The 18,037-nt window shown below is 48.0% G+C and overlaps 1 protein-coding gene across 5 annotated transcripts in view; it reads left to right on the forward strand.

Annotated features, from left to right (window-relative positions):
* The window catches only part of vegfab (vascular endothelial growth factor Ab), a 38,558-nt gene that overhangs the window by 4,195 nt on the left and 16,326 nt on the right, over positions 1-18,037 (forward strand). For 3 of the 5 annotated variants that reach the window (XM_078542725.1, XM_078542727.1, XM_078542729.1), the window contains exons 2-6: positions 1,826-1,865; positions 11,571-11,767; positions 13,863-13,939; positions 14,589-14,621; positions 16,322-16,393. In XM_078542725.1, coding sequence (XP_078398851.1) covers positions 1,826-1,865; positions 11,571-11,767; positions 13,863-13,939; positions 14,589-14,621; positions 16,322-16,393 — 419 coding nt within the window. The remainder of the gene's footprint in view (positions 1-1,825; positions 1,866-11,570; positions 11,768-13,862; positions 13,940-14,588; positions 14,622-16,321; positions 16,394-18,037) is intronic. The other 2 variants (XM_078542728.1, XM_078542726.1) reach the window with 1 other exon arrangement.

Raw genomic sequence — 18,037 nt, forward strand, 5'->3', positions numbered from 1 at the left:
CCCCCTCACACACACACACCCTCACTCACTCACACACACACCCTCACTCACACACACACACCCTCACTCACACCCCCTCACACACACACCCTCACTCTCACACACACCCTCAGCCTCACACACACACTCAGCCTCACACACACTCCCTCACACACACACACCCTCATACACACACACCCTCACTCACACACACCCCCTCATACACACTCAGCCTCACACACACACTCAGCCTCACTCACACACCCCCTCACTCACACACACACTCAGCACCACTCACACACCCCCTCACTCACACACACTCCCTCACACACACACCCCCTCACACACACACCCCCTCACACACACTCAGCCTCACACACACACTCAGCCTCACTCACACATCCCCTCACTCGCACACACACCCCCTCACTCACACACACCCCCTCACACACACACACACACTCAGCCTCACTCTCACACACACAGCCTCACTCACACACCCCCCTCACTCACACACACACCCTCACACACACAGCCTCACTCACACACCCCCCTCACTCATACACACACCCTCACTCACACACACACTCAGCCTCACACACACTCAGCCTCACTCACACACACCTCCCCTCACACACACACACTCAGCCTCACTCACAAATACACAATAAACGTCCCCAGAAACCCAGGCCAAAGCGGCAGACAGGCTCAGGAGAGACGGGCAAACATTCAGAAGTGTGACTGTTTCTGTGCTCCATCCACCTATCCCCCTCTCCTTCACCCTCTGCCTCATTCTGTCTATCTCCTCTTCTATCGTGTTCTTCCCCTCTCGTCGCTCTCCTTTCCCATCTGTTTCTCTGTCTGCTTCATTTTATTTTCACTTCTCTCTCTCTCTCTCCCTCCCTCCCCATCCCGTCTATTTGACCCTCGCTTTGTCCCTTCACCATTTCTTCCACCCACTTATGTGCAAAACTCCCAGCGCTGGACTGGACAGGGACGAACCGCTCTCTGCCTCCCCCTGACCCTGGAGCCCCGCACACCAGCCCTGAAATAGGCTGGTCCCGGTCCACGCTCGGTCGGTGCAGCAGGTGCCACTGTACACAGAAGGTTAATGTAAAACCAGGAGGCATTCCTTACATTTATTGCATGTTCCCTGTTTAAATATTTTCCCTCCGCTCGCTCTCCAGTGATTATTTCGTGCGGCTGAACCCAGATTTTATTTCGTATAAAGTCCGCGATGTCGAAACGTGGAGCCACTAGGTCGAGTTTCAAAATAAATAAATAGATCCCCTTTTGACCCAGGTTCACGATCTGTTAACTCCTCCCGACCTGGGGCTGCTGCCAAGTCCTGTTCAGGAGCGAAGGAAGAGAAAGTTTTTATATATATATATATATATGTAAATATAAGTGAACCCAAGGGCTGCCTAAATGTTCGACTGTCACCACTGCCCACCCCCCGGCCGATGGGCCGAATGGCCTCCTGCAGGTTGTAAGATTCCACCCCACCCCCCCACCCCCCCAAAGTCCTTATTTTTCTCTCTCTTAAGAGGTTAAAAATGTCAATCGTGTGTAAAAAAAAATAATAATCTGCGTTTCTGGGGATTAAACATTTGTAAATCTGTTGCAAACTGGAATGTTTCTGTTTGTGCGATGTGTGTTTGCGATGCGTCCTTTATTTGTGATTTTTATTTTTTCGCTGTCACCTCGTTGAATAAATGACAGCTTGGGGTGAAAGCTACTGTCTTTTTTATAAACTTTTTCTAAACTTTTTCTAATCTCTTCTCCCCCCTTCCCCCTCTCTCTCTCTCTCTCTCTCTATTCCCTTTCCCCTGTTTTGGCTCTTTAGACGGCGCACATCCCCAACGAGAAACCTCGGAGGAACGAAGGTAAGTGAACTGTTGGACGATCGCGGTCATTTCAAACTACAAGTTGTATATTTCCACCCCTCCCCTCCCCTCTTGTTTTAAGTGAGACTGATTTCATGTTGTGGAGTTGTGCTGCTGCAGGTCGCTCAGCACAGGCTTAGACTGCCACCTGCTGGTCACAGGCGGAAGGTCTGCTGCCTGCCTATGTTACCCTCCCCCCCAAGTCCCCATGCTTTCCCATGTAACTGGCTTGCGCGGAGGGAAGTTGGGGTGTTGGTGGTGAAAAGATCTTTTAATTTATTTAAATCGCTACTATTTGCATGAATTTTCTCCTGGCTGTAAGCACTGTTGCATTGAAGGTCTCATTTAATGGCTGACAGGGCTGTTTTACCCCTTCCCAACCCCTGAATAAGCTATTTGCCATTTACCTGCTGTAAATTCAGCCCATCTTTGAGTGGGCGTAAGTGCTAGTGAGGCTTTTTACTTTTTAAAATAACTTTCATGGGATGTGGGTACTGTGGGCATCGCCTCGAACTGAGTGGCTTGTTGGGCCGTTTCAGGGAGCAGTTTAGTGGGCGTGGAGTCACATATATAGGCCAGGCTTCCTCCCCTAAAGGGCATTAGCAAAACCAGGTGGGTTTTTGTGACAACTAATTGAATTTGCAGCCATGGTGAGATTTGAACACATGCAGCCAAAGCAAGAGCACTAGCAGTTGATGTATTAGAGCAAAGGATCAAGGGATTGGAGAGCCTGCCTGCTGTATGGGATTTTTCATAATGTGGGCACCATCCGATTTCAGTGATCTCTGAGTCCTATGATCATCGCTGCATATTTTACATCCGTGTAAAACCCTTTTGCTTGTGTTGTGATGTGATACTGGTACAGGCACTGATACTGGTACAGGTTGTAATACTGGTACAGGCACTGATAATGGCACAGGTTGTAATAATGGTACAAGGACTGATACTGGTACAGGCTCTGATACTGGTATGGGCACTGATACTGGTACGGACATTTATCCTGCTACTGGTGCTGATACTGGTATAGATTGTGATAATGGTACAGACTCTGATCCTGGTACTGGTAGTGATACTGGCATATGCTCTGATACTGGTACAGGTTGTGATACTGGTACAGGTACTGATACTGGAAGAGGCATTGATACTGGTATAAATTCTAATGCTGGTACAGGTTGTAATATTGGTACAGGCACTGATACTGGTATGGGTTGTGATACTAGCACAGGCACTGATACTGGTACAGGCACTGATGCTGGAAGAGGCATTGATACTGGTATAATTCTGATACTGGTACAGGTTGTAATACTGGTACAGGTTGTAATACTGGTACAAGTAGTGATACTGGTACAGGCACTGATACTGGTACTGGCACTGATACTGGAAGAGGCATTGATACTGGTATAAATTCTGATACTGGTACAGGTTGTAATACTGGTACAGGTAGTGATACTGGTACAGGTACTGATACTGGTACAGGTTGTGCTACTGGTGCAGGTTATGATACTGGCACAGGCACTGATACTGGTACACATTGTAATACTGGTCCAGGTAGCGATACCGAAAGAGGCACTGATACTGGTACAGGCACTGATACCAGACAAGTACTGGTAGAGGCACAGGCACTGATACCTGTACAAGCAGTGACATGTGTACAGGCAGTGATATCTGTACAGGCAGTGACACACGTACAGGTACTGATACTGGTACGGACATGATACTGGTGCAAACAGTGCAGCAAGCCACTTATCAAATTTGAAAATATAACTTATTATTGAAATGATTGTCTTGCTATTCACACATTCATTTCCAGAGCCTGGGACCACATACATTCATAGTTAAAACCCACTTATGAAAGTTTCAGTCTTTTAATGCACGTTATATAACGTGACAATAGCTTCCAACAAGTTCTCCTCCACCTGTTCTCATTCCCTGCAGGATTTAGCTCCATATGGAACATGGATCTAGTGCATAGACTCCATAGTCCTCCGTGTCTCTGCGCTTGCACAACATAGCCAGGGCTTCTGGCCCTGATCTCTGTCCTCCCTTAGGTATGCAAGCTCTCTCTATTATAAAGAGAGATGAAATTTTGATGTCTTTAGGGTTTATGATGAAGGACCATGTGTACCAGGGATACAGGCACGTGAATCTCTGCATCTCAAGCACTGAAGACTGAAATATCCCTCAGGGTATTTTCTGTGGTGACGCTTTTAGAGAGGGAACTGTATGTGGTCTGTGTTTGCACCAGAAAGTGGAACAGCGAGATTTGATGTTTTTTGATTGATGTGTTGTCCTTATTAGAGTGGGAGCTGTAAACAGCATGTGCTATTGCAAAGCCGGTCATGTTGTGTAGCAGGATGCCCGACTCTTATGAAATAAAATGCGGAATGCTTTGACTGTGGGACCTGAAAGAGTGGGGAGGTGTGCTGGTGTGACCGAAAGAGTGGGGCCGATGACAGTGAGAGCAGGGAGGAAGAGGTTCCTGGTGACGGTAAAGGCTGAGGTGGGGAGGGGTGCGGTGCGGTGCAGGTGATGCGTTTAAAACAACCAGAACTTGCAACTTATCTTGTGGAGTCACAACATTATCATCTCTTGGCTGGCCAACTCACAGCTGCTCAAACCATTCAACAGAGACTCCCAGGCGCAGTCTCCCACAGGCTGTCGGTAGGAACACGGGTCAAAAGGCATCCTTTTAGGGGACGTTGGACAAAGCAGTCAAAACAGGGCACAATCCCTTAAAATCCTTTGGACTGTTGGTCAGCAAGTGTAGTTGAAGCACTTTGTGTCTCCAGATCGCAACCAGAATGGAAACATGGGCAGCACTATCGCCGAATGGAGCCTGTTATATTCCTGGGGTGGCAGCACACGGTGCTCCCTCTATCGATTGTCCACTTCACCGGCTGCACGGTGCCTTGGGACGTCCCCCGGCCGCGAAAAGGTGCTATAGAAATGTAAGTTCTTCCTTTCTCTCCTCTGGCCCTGAGAGTGGGAGGCTGATGCCTTGCAGAAGGACTGGAGCTGCCGCTGACTGCAAATGGATAGTCTAGCCTCTGGTCTCGGGGCCCAAGAATAAAGTAGGCCCCGACGCCAGCGAAAACTGTTCGAAGTGCAGGAATAAGAGTCCTTTCAGCGCCAGTCCCATCGCACTGTCCAATTGCCCTTTCCGAGAGATTCCCTTATGATCCAGTTTGGCTTTGAGGATGCCTTTGACTATTACCACACACAGGGCAGTGGACACTGAATGTCGATCTGTAGTGCCCTGTTAATGCGGTGTTATCTATATTGCTCCATACTCCGCTACAGATCAGAGTGGGCTTGATTTTGGTGGTGGCGGGGGAGGGGAAGGGGTCTGGGTGGCTGGGGGTTTGAGAGACAGGGAGATAGAAAACTGAATAAACAGCTCTGTGCACAGTTTAGGAAAATATGAGATAAGATACCAGCAGACCTGGCTTTAGAGGCCATCTCTAAAATACGACTGAACAGCAACAATATGAGACAAGGTCATACAGTAAAGGCTTGTCCTTCATTGACCTGCCTTTTTGCCAGCTCGTAGTCATGGTGTCTTGCTTCGGAGTGCAGCTTAACCCTTTCACGACCCTTTGCTGAATCTTGTGTTACCACAATTTATTTTCAAAATCACTCTTTTAAAATGTAATTTTGTTTGGGCTGTGGGAGTGGGAGTGGAGTGTGTGTGAGGGCAACATGGGATTGCTGGGTTCAATCTATCAAGTCCTCTGCTGAGTTACTTGATGTCTGCTAGGATATGCCTCTTAGGGAAAGGGAAGAGGAGATTGGGGGACAGGGTCAGGGCAGTAGATGCTATAGTTCTTTATCAATGCTCCCAGCCTAAAACACCCGACATCCCAGCCTAGGACCTCCAGACTGCACGTGTCTGCCTCCCTCCCCCCACGCTCCACCAAGTGGGGCAGGGCAGGAGTGGCCTCGTCTGCGAAGTCCCCAGCAGTCGATTAGCCGACCAAGCGCTCATTGGCTAGACTCGCGGCTGTGGGATAACTGCTGGAGCAATATCCGGAAGTGCCTGTGAAACTGCAATCCCGACCCCCCCCCCAGCCCAGAACAAGTCAGCAGCTTCGAGAGAGGAGTTGGTGGGCGGGGCGGGAGGGTGGGGAAGAGAGGGAGGGAGATTAAAAGAGGGATTCCAAGCCGTGTTAAATACTGAAGTGGATCAAGTAATGTGTGTGTGTGTGTGTTTGTGCGTGTGTGTTTCTGTGTTTCTGTACGTGTGCGTTTCTGTGTTTCTGTACGTGTGTGTTTCTGTGTGTGTGTGAGAGAGAGCGAGAGAGAGCTGTGGTATTCTGAGGCTGCATAACTGGAACAGCTGAAGGACAATACTGAAGGTCAGACACATCATTGTAAAGGCCAATCCCTCAATTGGTGTCTGACATTATTCCCATCACAATCATCCAGCACAATTTATCCCTGTATAGTTTTTGTTCCTCCTCTTGTCCTGATCATTCCTGCAGATTGCTCCATTGACAAAGTACACGGAAAGTTGGGAATAGCCATTTCCCCCTTTGGAGTGCATTAGCAATGCTGTTGGTACAGATTGCAGTGTGTGCTCCAGTAGTAGATTTGTCAGACTGCAGGCACGATGGTGAGGCAGGTTAACATGAAAGAACTTGCATTTCTATAGCACCTTTCATGACTTCAACATATTCAAAGTTGCTTTATACCCAATGAAGTACTTCTAAAGTATAGTCGCTGTTGTAATGTTGGAAAGACAGCAGCCAATTTGCACACAGCAAGCTCCCACAAGCAGCAATGTAATAATGATCAGATAATGGTTTTTTTGTGATGCTGATTGAGGGGTAAATATTGGCCGGGGCCCCGGTTGGAATTCCCTGATCTCTTTTGAATAACGCCATGGGACCCGAGATGGCAGATGCGGCCTCGATTTCACGTGAAGTGCTGCACTTCTGGCACTGCGGCTCTCCCTCAGTACTGCACTTATGTGTCGGTCTAGATTGTGGGTTCAAGTATCTGGAGCGGTATTATGAACCCGCAAACTTCTGGCTCAGTGCTGAGAACGCTGCCCACTGAACTGCCACTTTCGCTGAGGAAGAAAACCTGTGGCCGTCTCTCGGTCTTTACTACAGGTGACTCCAGTGCCCAAGCCAGTGGAGTTGGCTCTGGACTTGTGGACGTGCTGCTAAGGTAGTGTGCCATGTTCCTTTCTGATCCCCAAGAGCTGTGAGTGTGAGCATCCCAAAGTCTAGTCCCCCTGAGGTAGATCTTGAAGTTAATTATTTCTTTGTAGGTTGGCAGTTGCTTGTAAATCCTGAGAGAATAACCCAGGGTGTTGCGCCCAAGATGACAGAGTGTGACAGGTCCACAGTGCAATGCACTCAGAGGATTCCAGGCGCTAGCAGCTCCCCCTGATGTTGCTCGGCGGTAGTCTTTGCTCCAGAGCTTGGTCGCCATGTCCGGAAGGTAACCCTTCCTGACGCTTTACGCCAAGCTGCTGCACATAGCAAATTAAGAAAGCTGCTGCTGCTGCTTCTGTACCACCTGAGGTCAGCCAGGCACCGAGGCACTTGCAGCCAATTGAACGTTTTCAGGTTTCAATCTCCAATAATTAGCTTGGGGAGGAGGAGGGGAGAAGGAGGGTGCTGATCAGCCTGTGACACTGGGAGGCGGGTTCCTCAGCCAGGCAGTAACCTAGTCTGGGCGGGCTCTGCCAGTGTGAGGCATTGCTACCATGAGCTGCGGCCAGAGGGCAATGCCGTACCACCGTGGTATCAACAGCCAGCCCCTCGGTGCCCAAAGTCAAACTGACCATGTCCGCTGGTCACCAATAAAACAGAAACGCTTTCTGCAGCTGGTATTTCCCATCTGCTCCCACCCACTCTGTAAGATCTGGAGGAAAACCAGATCATGACCTGTACATTGTCAAAAACCGAGGGACGCAGCGTCTGAATGAGATGTTTAAAATCAAAAGGAGTTTAGTTAAGATTGAATAAAGAAGAAAGGTTTCCAATGGCTGACGGATGGATACCCAGAGGGCACAGGTTTAAGGTGATGGGGCAAAAGAACAGGAGGCAAGCTGAGGAAAAACCTTATCCCACTGAGGATTTGGCATGCACTCCCTGATAGGGATGTGGGAACAGAATCAATAATATAGCCTTTGGAAAGAAATTGGATAAAGCCTTGAAGGAGTAAAGGAATGGAGGGATATGTGGGGGAGAGCGAGGAATGGGACTACCAGGATTGCCCTTCAAATGAGTTGGCGCTGACTGGATGGGCCGAATGGTGTTATGCTGTACTGGCCTATTATTCTATGACGATACCAAGAGCACCGCTTAGCCCCGATCTGGGTGTAGTTTATGGTCCCAGTGGAAGGGTCCTCGTTTAAGCCAGTGTAACAGTGGCGCTTTGGCAGTGCTGGGTGAACTTAGTCATGTGTGTGAGTGCTAAGTGGGCCACTGCTGATGACATCACAGCGAGTGAAGGTGACTGTGCTGCCATGGATACCGGAAACAACTGATTTTCCGAACCACTGAGAGATGGAACTTAAAAACCGAACCCAGTTTATTGAACGACTACTGATCATGACAGTCAAAAGAATGTATCAACGCAAGGCTCATTCACACTTTGAAACAGGTGGAAAGCAACCATAGTGGACCAGACTGCCCAGCTATCGTTTGCACCAGACAGAATTTGCCGTTATGTGAGGGGGGGAGTAGTGCTGTAGGGGACTTAGTAATATCCTGAGATATCCCTCCCTAGTACAATTAAACATATATTGTACTCTAAGTCATTGAAACTTACAAGATTCTGAGAGGACTTGACAGGGTAGACGCTGAGAAGCTGTATCCTCTGGCTCCAGAGGCTAGGACACAGGGGGGCAGAACCTCAGGGATAAGGGATCAATAATTTAGCTGAGATGAGGAGGAATTCCTTCACTCAGAGGGCTTGAAACTTTGGAATTGTCGACCCCCAGTCGTTGAGTACATTTAAGGCTGAGATCGATGGATTTTTGGCCTCTTAGGGAATCGAGGGATATGGGGAGCAGGTGGGAAAGTGGAGCTGAGGTCAAAGGTCAGCCACGATCGTATTGAGTGGCTCGAAGGGCCGAGTGGCCTCCTCCTCCTCCTATTTCTTACTTTTCTGATGCTCTTATAACCCAGCGTCATGCAGAAGACAGGTCATTGCATGTATTTATAGTGCATGGTGTTCCGGGGAGAAAGAAAGACCCGTATTTTTATCATGCCCTTCACGACGCCAGGGTGTCCCAAAGCTCTCTGCAGCCAACGAAGTTCCCATTTTTGTTTGCGGTGTAGCCACTGTTTTAATGCAGGAAGTGAACTGCTTCCGGGGCATAGCATTCCTGGCAATAAAGGTTAGAGGTTGCTGCCGGCTCTGGGGGCCTATCGGCTCAGCTGCTATTGCTGAGGGGTTTGGTGGGAGAGAATTGGGCACACCGTGCTGAAGGGGGCACATTTTGGCACAAACGCACGCCAGGCCACATAAAGGCTGCACTGCCAGAGTCTGAGGGGTGCCGAGGGCGGGAGTGGGTTAAACGTCTGCGTCAGGAAAAACAAAAGGAGGCCACGCTTTTTATAATGTTTAGCTTTAACTCTCTGCAATGTGACCCCCACCCGCTCTCCCTCAAAATAATAAGATACAAGGCTGCTTGTGATTGAGTGTGTCAGCCTTGCTCATAACCTCAGCAAACAGGACACGCTGTCTTGACAGAGGACCGGCAGCCTGTGAGTTGACACGGTCCGATATTGAGCCATTTGCTATCAGGTTAATCGGCATTCTTATCATGCACGTGACTCAGTCTAATCTCCACCAATGCCACCATGTGGGTGTCTCCGGTCAAATAGAACCACTGTGCAGACAGACAGCTTCCTCCATCACAGCTGAATAGTGCTGACAGATGCAGTCAACAGAAAATTGCAAAGACAGAGTCAGTAAAATCACAGCCTGCAACTGTTCCAGGTTTGGGAGCAACCTGCGCTCCACGGGAATGGTGCGGTTTAGTCTGAGGACTTGTGGCCTGATGCCTCTCCACAACTTTCCCCCACCCTTGTCCTCCTCCTGTCAAACCGATTTTCACCTTGAACTGACCGCGGACCAGTTGTCCCTCCCTCTACTTCCCCTGCCGACTCCTCACTGCCCTTAGGATGACTCAGTGGGTAAAAATTGCTGGGGTTGGATGTTTGCACAGGCTTTGGGACCCCAATGTTGGGCTAGATGGGGGTCCTGAGCTCGCACTTTCTGGCCGAGCAGCCACCGGCACAGTCTTCCAGGAGGCGACCTCCTAATTGGCCACCTTCGCTCTCGGTGTCCTGTCAAGGCTGGAGACCCAATTAGAAGACCAGCAGCTCCTGAGCCTCAGGTGGGCGCTGCTGAGGCAGGTCGGGATGGCGGGGGCACCTCAACATGGAGGCGCCCTTGGGGGCTTTCGTGAAAATCCAAAGAGTTGAGGGCCGATGGGAAGATAGCAGGCCCCTCGAAGTGGAGGGGAAGCACCTCCAGGCAAATTGTTTGGACCACAGGTGCTGCCCTGTTACTGGGAGGGGTAAGCTTCTGGCTCCAATTGTACATGCCCCCACCCCAAACCCCCCCAGCCTGCCACAGAGAGGTGGCCTCCAGTGAGCTGCCAGCCTCTGCACACAGGCAAATGATTGGGGCCTTAAACATCTTAATCGGCTTCCCTGCTCCGCATGTTAAGCAGCCAATCTGGTTCCTCGCCCATCCCAGAGAAACTTCCCTGGAGGCAGGAATGTATCAGGCAGTCCCGACGCAGACCCCCCACTGCTTTCCCAACCACCCCCATCCCTACCTCCAAGCCCATCCCCTCCCCTGTCTCTGGGAAAATCCAACCCTGTGGTTCTGAGTCATCTAAACCTGCCAGCTCTGATCACCCCAGCCTGCGCTAAGGTGGCTTATTCCATTGACAACAGCATGACAATGGGTCTCAGGTATACCCTGGGTTCGGTTTCCCTGCTCCTGCTCAACAACAACAACTTGTATTTATGTAGTGCCTACAATGGAGTAAAATGACCCAAGAATGATGTCAGGCAGAATTTGACACAAAGGAGGAAAGAGAGGTAGAGTAGCAGAGATGGAATTCCAGAGCTTACGGTCCAGGCAGCTGAAGGCACAGCCCCAGCGATAGAGCGATTAAATTCTGGATGTTTAAGAGGCCTGAATTAACTGAACACAGATACCTCCGAGGGCTGTGGGCTGGAGGAGATTAGAGAGATAGGGAGGAGTGAGGCCATGGAGAGATTTGAAAACAAGGATGAGAATTTGAAAATCAAGATGTTGCTGGAACGGGAGCCAATGTGGGTCAGTGAGCACAGGGGTGGTGGGTAAACAGGACTCCTCATTTGATGCCTCCAGTTTGCGTTCCCTCCCCTACCCTTCTCTGCTGCAGTCAAAGCCATGTATGGATCCTGATTGAGGAAGGTATGGCGCTTGACGTTAGAGCTGCCAACACACAGAGAATGCCCACTTGGGTATGAGACCTGAGCAGCCTATAAGGGCACACAGGTTGGTGGTCATCCTTGATCATCGATCCCAAGACCACAAGTCTCAGTGTCATAATGCTGGGCCACGGGCAGTCTGTATGAGCAACAGGGAAACATTCCCATTTGATCTCAGGCTCATAAGGACTTTGAGCAGAGTTTTCATTATCTGAATTTCATTAATCATTGCCTTTTCCTTCCATTTCAGTCATCAAGTTCATGGAGGTGTGGAACAAGAGCTACTGTCGGCCAATAGAAACACTAATAGACATCTTACAGGAACATCCTAATGAAGTGGAGTACATCTTTAAGCCTTCTTGCGTACTTCTAATGAGATGTGGTGGATGCTGCAGCGATGAAGGTTTAGAGTGCGTGCCCACGGAAGTGCATGACGTGACGATGGAGGTAAAAGCAGGCTTCAGTACTTGGAGGTAAAGCAGGCAAAGCTACACCAGTGGGATTTGGATCAGTGATGGCACTCTTACCCCTGGCCCACAAAGGCCGTGCTTTAATCCCCTCTCCAACATTTTTCGTTTGATTCATTCGGAGGGGGGACCTGGGCGTCCTTGGGACAGCTGGGCATTTATTCCCCATCCCTAATTGCCCTTGAGAAGGTGGTGGTGAGTCATCTCCCCAAACCGCTGCAGTCCAGGTGCTGTAGGAATACCCATGGCGCTGTTATCAGGGAGATCCAGGATTGTGACCCAGTGACAGTGACATTCCAAGACAGGATGGGATGTGGCTTGCAGGTGGTGGTCTTCCCAAGTGCCTGCTGAACTTGTCCTTCTGGGTGGCAGGGGTCGTGGGTTTTGAAGGTGCTGTCAAAGGGGCATTGGTGAGTTGCTGCTGTGCATCTTGGAGATGCAGATTGCTGCCACTGTGCATAGATGGTGGAGGGATGAATTGTTAACTGGGTTTAGCACATCATTGCTGCCAATTCAGTGCAGTATAATGCGAATGCCAGAGTCTCTTGTATGCCCAGTGGAACTGAGGTGGTACATGTTTCATGGTGCGAGGGAGTGTGTCTAGGGGGATGTACATTCTAGGAGGATGAGCCAGCTGGTCTCCACCTGGGTGAGAATTTCTATCATGGCTGCCCCCTGTAGTTTGGCACGTACTAGCAAACCTCCCATGACAATGCACATGGCGATGCTCTTGGCTAATCTTGGGCCTGGAGCACAGCTCTGCTGCCGAGCTGCTGACCAAGCATGTGGCTTAAAGACGGCTACTTGAGGTGCTTCCTGTGGGGAAGTGATCAAAATAGGCCTCAAGGTCAATTGCAGGTCAATTGCTGTTTGCAAGGGAAGATTGCAGAATGCCAGGTGCTTGTAACTTTCTGGCTCCAGGTCAATGTGCCAACACCAATTAATATCAGCACAAAATGGCTGCCTCTCCGAGCTTTCAGACTTCAAAGTTTGACAGAAGGTCTCCTTCTAAATATATAGATTTATATGTATTTATAGACCTCAGGACGACCCAAAGCACTTGACAGCCAATGGAGTACTTTCAAAGTGTTGTAATGTGGGAAGCAGACTATGAAAGTCAATCCTTTCATCCACTGGGTGATAAGAGGAGTGGCACAATTGACCTTGTCTGCTTTAGACTGAGAGATGAGAAAGAAAATCAGCTCAGGTTTCCACTTCCAATCATTATCTTATAATACACAGGAAGGCCATTTGGCCTTTCACCTCTGTGCTGACTCTTTGAAAGAGTTGTCCAATTGGTCGCACCCCCCGCACTTTTACTCAACCCTGTGATTTTTTTCCCCCACTCCAAGTCTTTATTATTATAATAATAATAATTATTATTATTCAATCTGCTTCCACCACTCTTTCAGCAAGTGCATTTCAGCTTGTAACAACTGGCTGCATAAAAGGATCTCTCCTCATCTCCCCTCTGGTTCTTTTGCCAATGGGATGTTAAACCTCTGTCCTCTGGTTACTGTCCCACCTGCCAACAGAAAACCCTTCATAATCTTGAGCCACCCCTATTAACTTAATCTACTCTGCCCTAAAGAGAACAATGCCAGCTTCTCTTGTCTCTCTGCATAACCGATGTCCCTTATCCCTCGTACCATTCTAGTAAAACTCCTGTACAGCTTTTCCAAGGCCCTGACCTCCTTCCTCAAGTGTTGTGTGCACTATTCCAGCTGGGACCCAACCACTGACATTCTGTGCCACATGGTCATACATGGTGAAAAGCTGCCGTACAGCAAATGTTCCATTTCTGTTCCTGAGGGGTGGAAATTGCTGGCCAAGCCATATTTTTCAGCCATCACTAGTTACCCTGAGAATGTGTTGATAGATGGGCCAGTGCAGGCCTTGTGTTGCTGCTCCGTCAGTCACGTTTGGGAGGGAATCGTGACCCAGCATACTTCTGTTCCAATAAATCACTGAAAGGGGACTGGAAAGAGGCGACACTGTGTTTATTTTAAAACGGAAGGAGTCACTGCTGGGATAAGCCTATTACTAACGTGTGTTTGTTATCTCTTCCTCATTAGGTAATGAAAATCAAGCCCCACCAAGGGGACCACATAAGTCAGATGAATTTTGTACAGCACAGTAAATGTATCTGCAGGTAAGAGAATCTTTTACCGTTTTGTGTCATTCGGTTATACATGGAAAGACTATCCTTTGTGATATAAAATATTGACTCGCTGCTCAGGAGCTCACAAATGATCCATGGCACTATTTGTAGAACTTTCTCAATGAAACTGGCCTTTAACCTCATTGCTTTGTGTTTGGGATATGGCTGGGGTAAAATGTGCTTGCTTCTCAAGCAACAGTTGCTGCAGAGCAACCCTTCCTGCACGTGCCTCAATCCCATCAAGTATAGCATGAGTTAAATCGGGGAGCCGACTTATGTCGATACAGTACTGCCTTCTTACCAGCATCATGTGCGTCCCACTGTACCACTCAGTCCCAGAGAAACAAGCACAGTGTGTGACTTATTGTGCCACCCAGTCCCAGAGAGGAAAGGACAGTGTGACCCACTGTACCACCCAGTCCCAGAGAGGAAAGGACAGTGTGACTCACTGTACCACCCAGACCCAGAGAGGAAAGGACAGTGTGACCCACTGTACCACCCAGTCCCAGAGAGGAAAGGACAGTGTGACCCACTGTACCACCCAGTCCCAGAGGAACAAGCGCAGTGTGTGACTTATTGTACCACCCAGCCCGAGAGAAAATAAGATATTTAGTATTTTTCACTTTGATTCTTCCCACAGACCAAAGAAGGAAAGAAGAGAGACAGAAAAAAGGTAAGAAATGTCGCAAAATAGAACATAGTCTGAAAGAAAAAGCAAAACAAAGAATCATTGGGACCCTATTTATGGGCTTTTGACTTACCTCATAGCTGGAGAGCGTTGCAATTTATTTACTATTAGTTGACAACATTTATCTAAACAGTCCCCTCAAAGGTGGCAGTGAAGGTGGCATCAGCTAGCTTTGGTAAGGGTGCATTGGGCAAGTTAGGAAAATGCTTTCAATCAAATGTAACCAACGTCTGCAAGAGTTTTCTAAAGGTGTGAGGTCCACCACTCACTCTGATCTTCGCTATCACACCCCCCATCCCCCGCCAAAAAAATACTGTTTGAAATAAGGTAGTGCATGCCATCAGTATTGGGAAGCACCATTGCACTGTTTGCTCACAACGTCATTGGGATGAAATAGGAGTGAGGCTTGTCTGGGACGTACCCTCTCACTCCCTTTGCCAGGGGCTCAAAGGTTGACTTCTCTTCACTGCACAGCACTTACAAATGACCCCAAAAGGCTTTGCTACTAACTTCCCTAAAAAACAGTTATCATTGGCTGTTGGGCTCAATGCATCATAAATGCTCTCTGACCAAAATCAGTTGGCTTATTTGGTTCTTGCCTGGAAAGGGTTAAAAAGTAACTGTGCATCTGTATGTGAGGCAATAGAATTCTCCATTGTGTGTTTAACAGTATAGCAAACCTTTCTTAGCCAAACTTAGCAGAAGAAAGGTCATTTTGAAATTAGGTCATATATGAGTCCAGGAAGGTAGCTCCTATGTTATGGGCTTAATAATCAAAAAAGTATGAGTTCAAATTCCACCAAGGCAAAGCATAACATAGCTGTTTCGCGAACAGCCATGTGATTAAACGACCAAATCATCTCCTTTATGTATTGTTTGAGGAATAAATGTTGGCTAGGGACACCAGGAAGAACTCACCTGCTCTTCTTCAAAGTAGTCCGGTGGGATCCTCTATGCCCACCTGAGAGGAGAGAGTCTCAGTTTAGTGTCTTATCCAGAAGACGGCACCTCTAACAGTGCAGCTCAGTACTGCACTGTAAGGGAAGAAAAGTAGCGAGAGCCCTGCTAAAGCAAAACAATGCATAAGATTCCTAGTGACAATCCAGCTATCGTTTTTTGCACATGATTTAGCCCAAGTAGAATTGAGTTGGCTTGCACTGTGTTGGGTCCTTCCGTCTACAGTCAATTGCACTTTTCATGGCAGTCATCTCAGCTTTTTCCTTATTCAGATAGTCAAATGGAGAAGAATGGCTTCTTATTTTAGCCTGGCAAGGCTGGTCTATGAACATGCTCTTGGACCTCATTTGGCTTCCATTTTGGACACCAATCCGCTTAAAGATTCTTCCTTCAGTCGCCACTTAACTCCAACATCGTTATCTCCGTTCATTTATTTATTCTTCAGTTAGTTACTGAACTAAATGAAGGAGGTGACATCGCCTGCTTTTCAGGAGGTGTGATTTGCACCCAGGACAGATGTGCTCTCGATTCTGCAGTCTCGACAATGTTATTGCCTCTCTGGCGACAGTTGGGGCGGGAGATCAGATTCCAGAGTAGTTGAACGTCCAATGCCCCAATCCTTCAACAACAGCCCTCCACCTCCCCCTTCCTCGCTTGCACCCCACCTGCACCTGCTCGTCACCTCAGGGGATCTTTTGCTAAACTGTAGAACTGTGCTCTTTTTACAGCAAGCCGAAGAGAGGGAAAGGAAAGGGTCAAAAACGAAGGAAAAAGAAAAACAGAGTGAAACAATACAGGCCGTACGTCAGACTTCACTTTCCCATTCAGCGTTCCATGCCTGGCCTGAATAATTCTCTCTGGAGTTGATTATTAATTTTAAGGGGGAGGCTACCAATGTGGTGCTGCTGGCAGGGTCGGGGGCAATTGGAAATGGTGACTGGGAGAGCGAAGCTGCAACTTAATTTGGCATGAAAATTGATCGCACTTCCTAGTGATTCTTCCTAGTGATTCTCATCGGTCTTGGTTTGCATAGGAGCCAGGGGAAACAATCTCTGCTCGTGGGTGGAAGGCATGGCTGGCTTGTTCAATCAATCATTACTAACCCTGCTGTAATGATGCATTCTTCACTAGGTTTGCTGGGTCTTGGGTCCACTACTATCACTAAGCACTCATTGGCTGAAGAGTAACTCACCACCCTATTCATTTTTCCGCTTCAAGTTCCAAGCAGTCAAGCTGGACACGTCCATCTGGTCATTAGCGATAGTGGTCACCAGGGCAGCCACCTTCGACCTGCTGCCTGTCTTCACTTGGTGTTCCAACAACCTGCTGGAAATTCTGAACCTACGGTTCCACTCGAACCCCATCAACCAGACATCCAACTGAATTAGCAGTCATCGTCCCATTTAAATACAATGGAAATTGCCCAAATTGCTGTCACTAGGATAATTTTAGCATTAAGCCACTGAAATGTGTAGTAAGAATAGCAATATTGCAGAAGTTTGTGCCCCGACTGTAAAACGCTGATGATTTAATTGATGATAACTTTTTCTGAAAGGGCTAGGCCTTTAAACGTCTCTTGGACCTCATTAGGCTTCCATTTTGGAGACCATTCCACTCCCATTTAAGTAAGTTAGTTCTTACTTAAAGACACTGCTCCAGTCACCACTGCTTCTTTAACTAAGGTCTGATGCCAACTTTATTTTAGCTGTTCAGTGGTTTGTTTATTTATTTATTTATTTATTTATTCTTCAATTGGTTCTTGAATCTTGCATTCATTTCCATGGAGATACAACTGTCCCCAGGCACAGAGAACTGAAATTGAACTGTTCTACCCTCCTCTAGAACATTTTCTTAGGAGAACCTTCCAACTTTATGGAGAAGATGTTTTTCTTTGAAACAGCACTGCCTGAAAGGAGCTTTCCAAAGTAGGCAGATGATAGTCATTTGGTGGGGCTCAATGTGCAATTCCGATCTATTTGTTTTGCTTAGTCTGAAGTAATAAGTCTGACAAATCAATAATAATGGATATTCATTTTAATCTGGTGGTTTTCTGGAAATTCTGAAATATGAGGGGAAGATTGCTTCACACCACATAGGAACAGCAGGAGGCCATTCATGTTCTGTCATTCAATTAGATCCTGGCTGAACTGTTCCTCAATTCCCTTCATCCCTTGCCCCATATTATTTAGTAGCCTTACCCAAAAAAATCTAGTAATCTCAATCTTGAAGATGCCTATGATCCCCCTAGCGTTTCACAGCCTTTCCAGGGAGAGAGTTCCAGCAGTTTCCACTAGCCTTGCTATTAACAAAGGTGGTGGCGTAGTGGTGTTATCACTGGGCTAGTATTCCAGGGACCCAGGATAAATCTCTGGGGACCCAGGTTCAAACCCCACCACGGCAGATGGTAAAAATTTGAATTCAGTAAAAATCTGGGATTAAAAAGT

The sequence above is a fragment of the Cetorhinus maximus genome, chromosome 5, assembly GCF_964194155.1.
Source record: "Cetorhinus maximus chromosome 5, sCetMax3.hap1.1, whole genome shotgun sequence".
In the NCBI taxonomy this organism is placed as follows: Eukaryota; Metazoa; Chordata; class Chondrichthyes; order Lamniformes; family Cetorhinidae; genus Cetorhinus; species Cetorhinus maximus.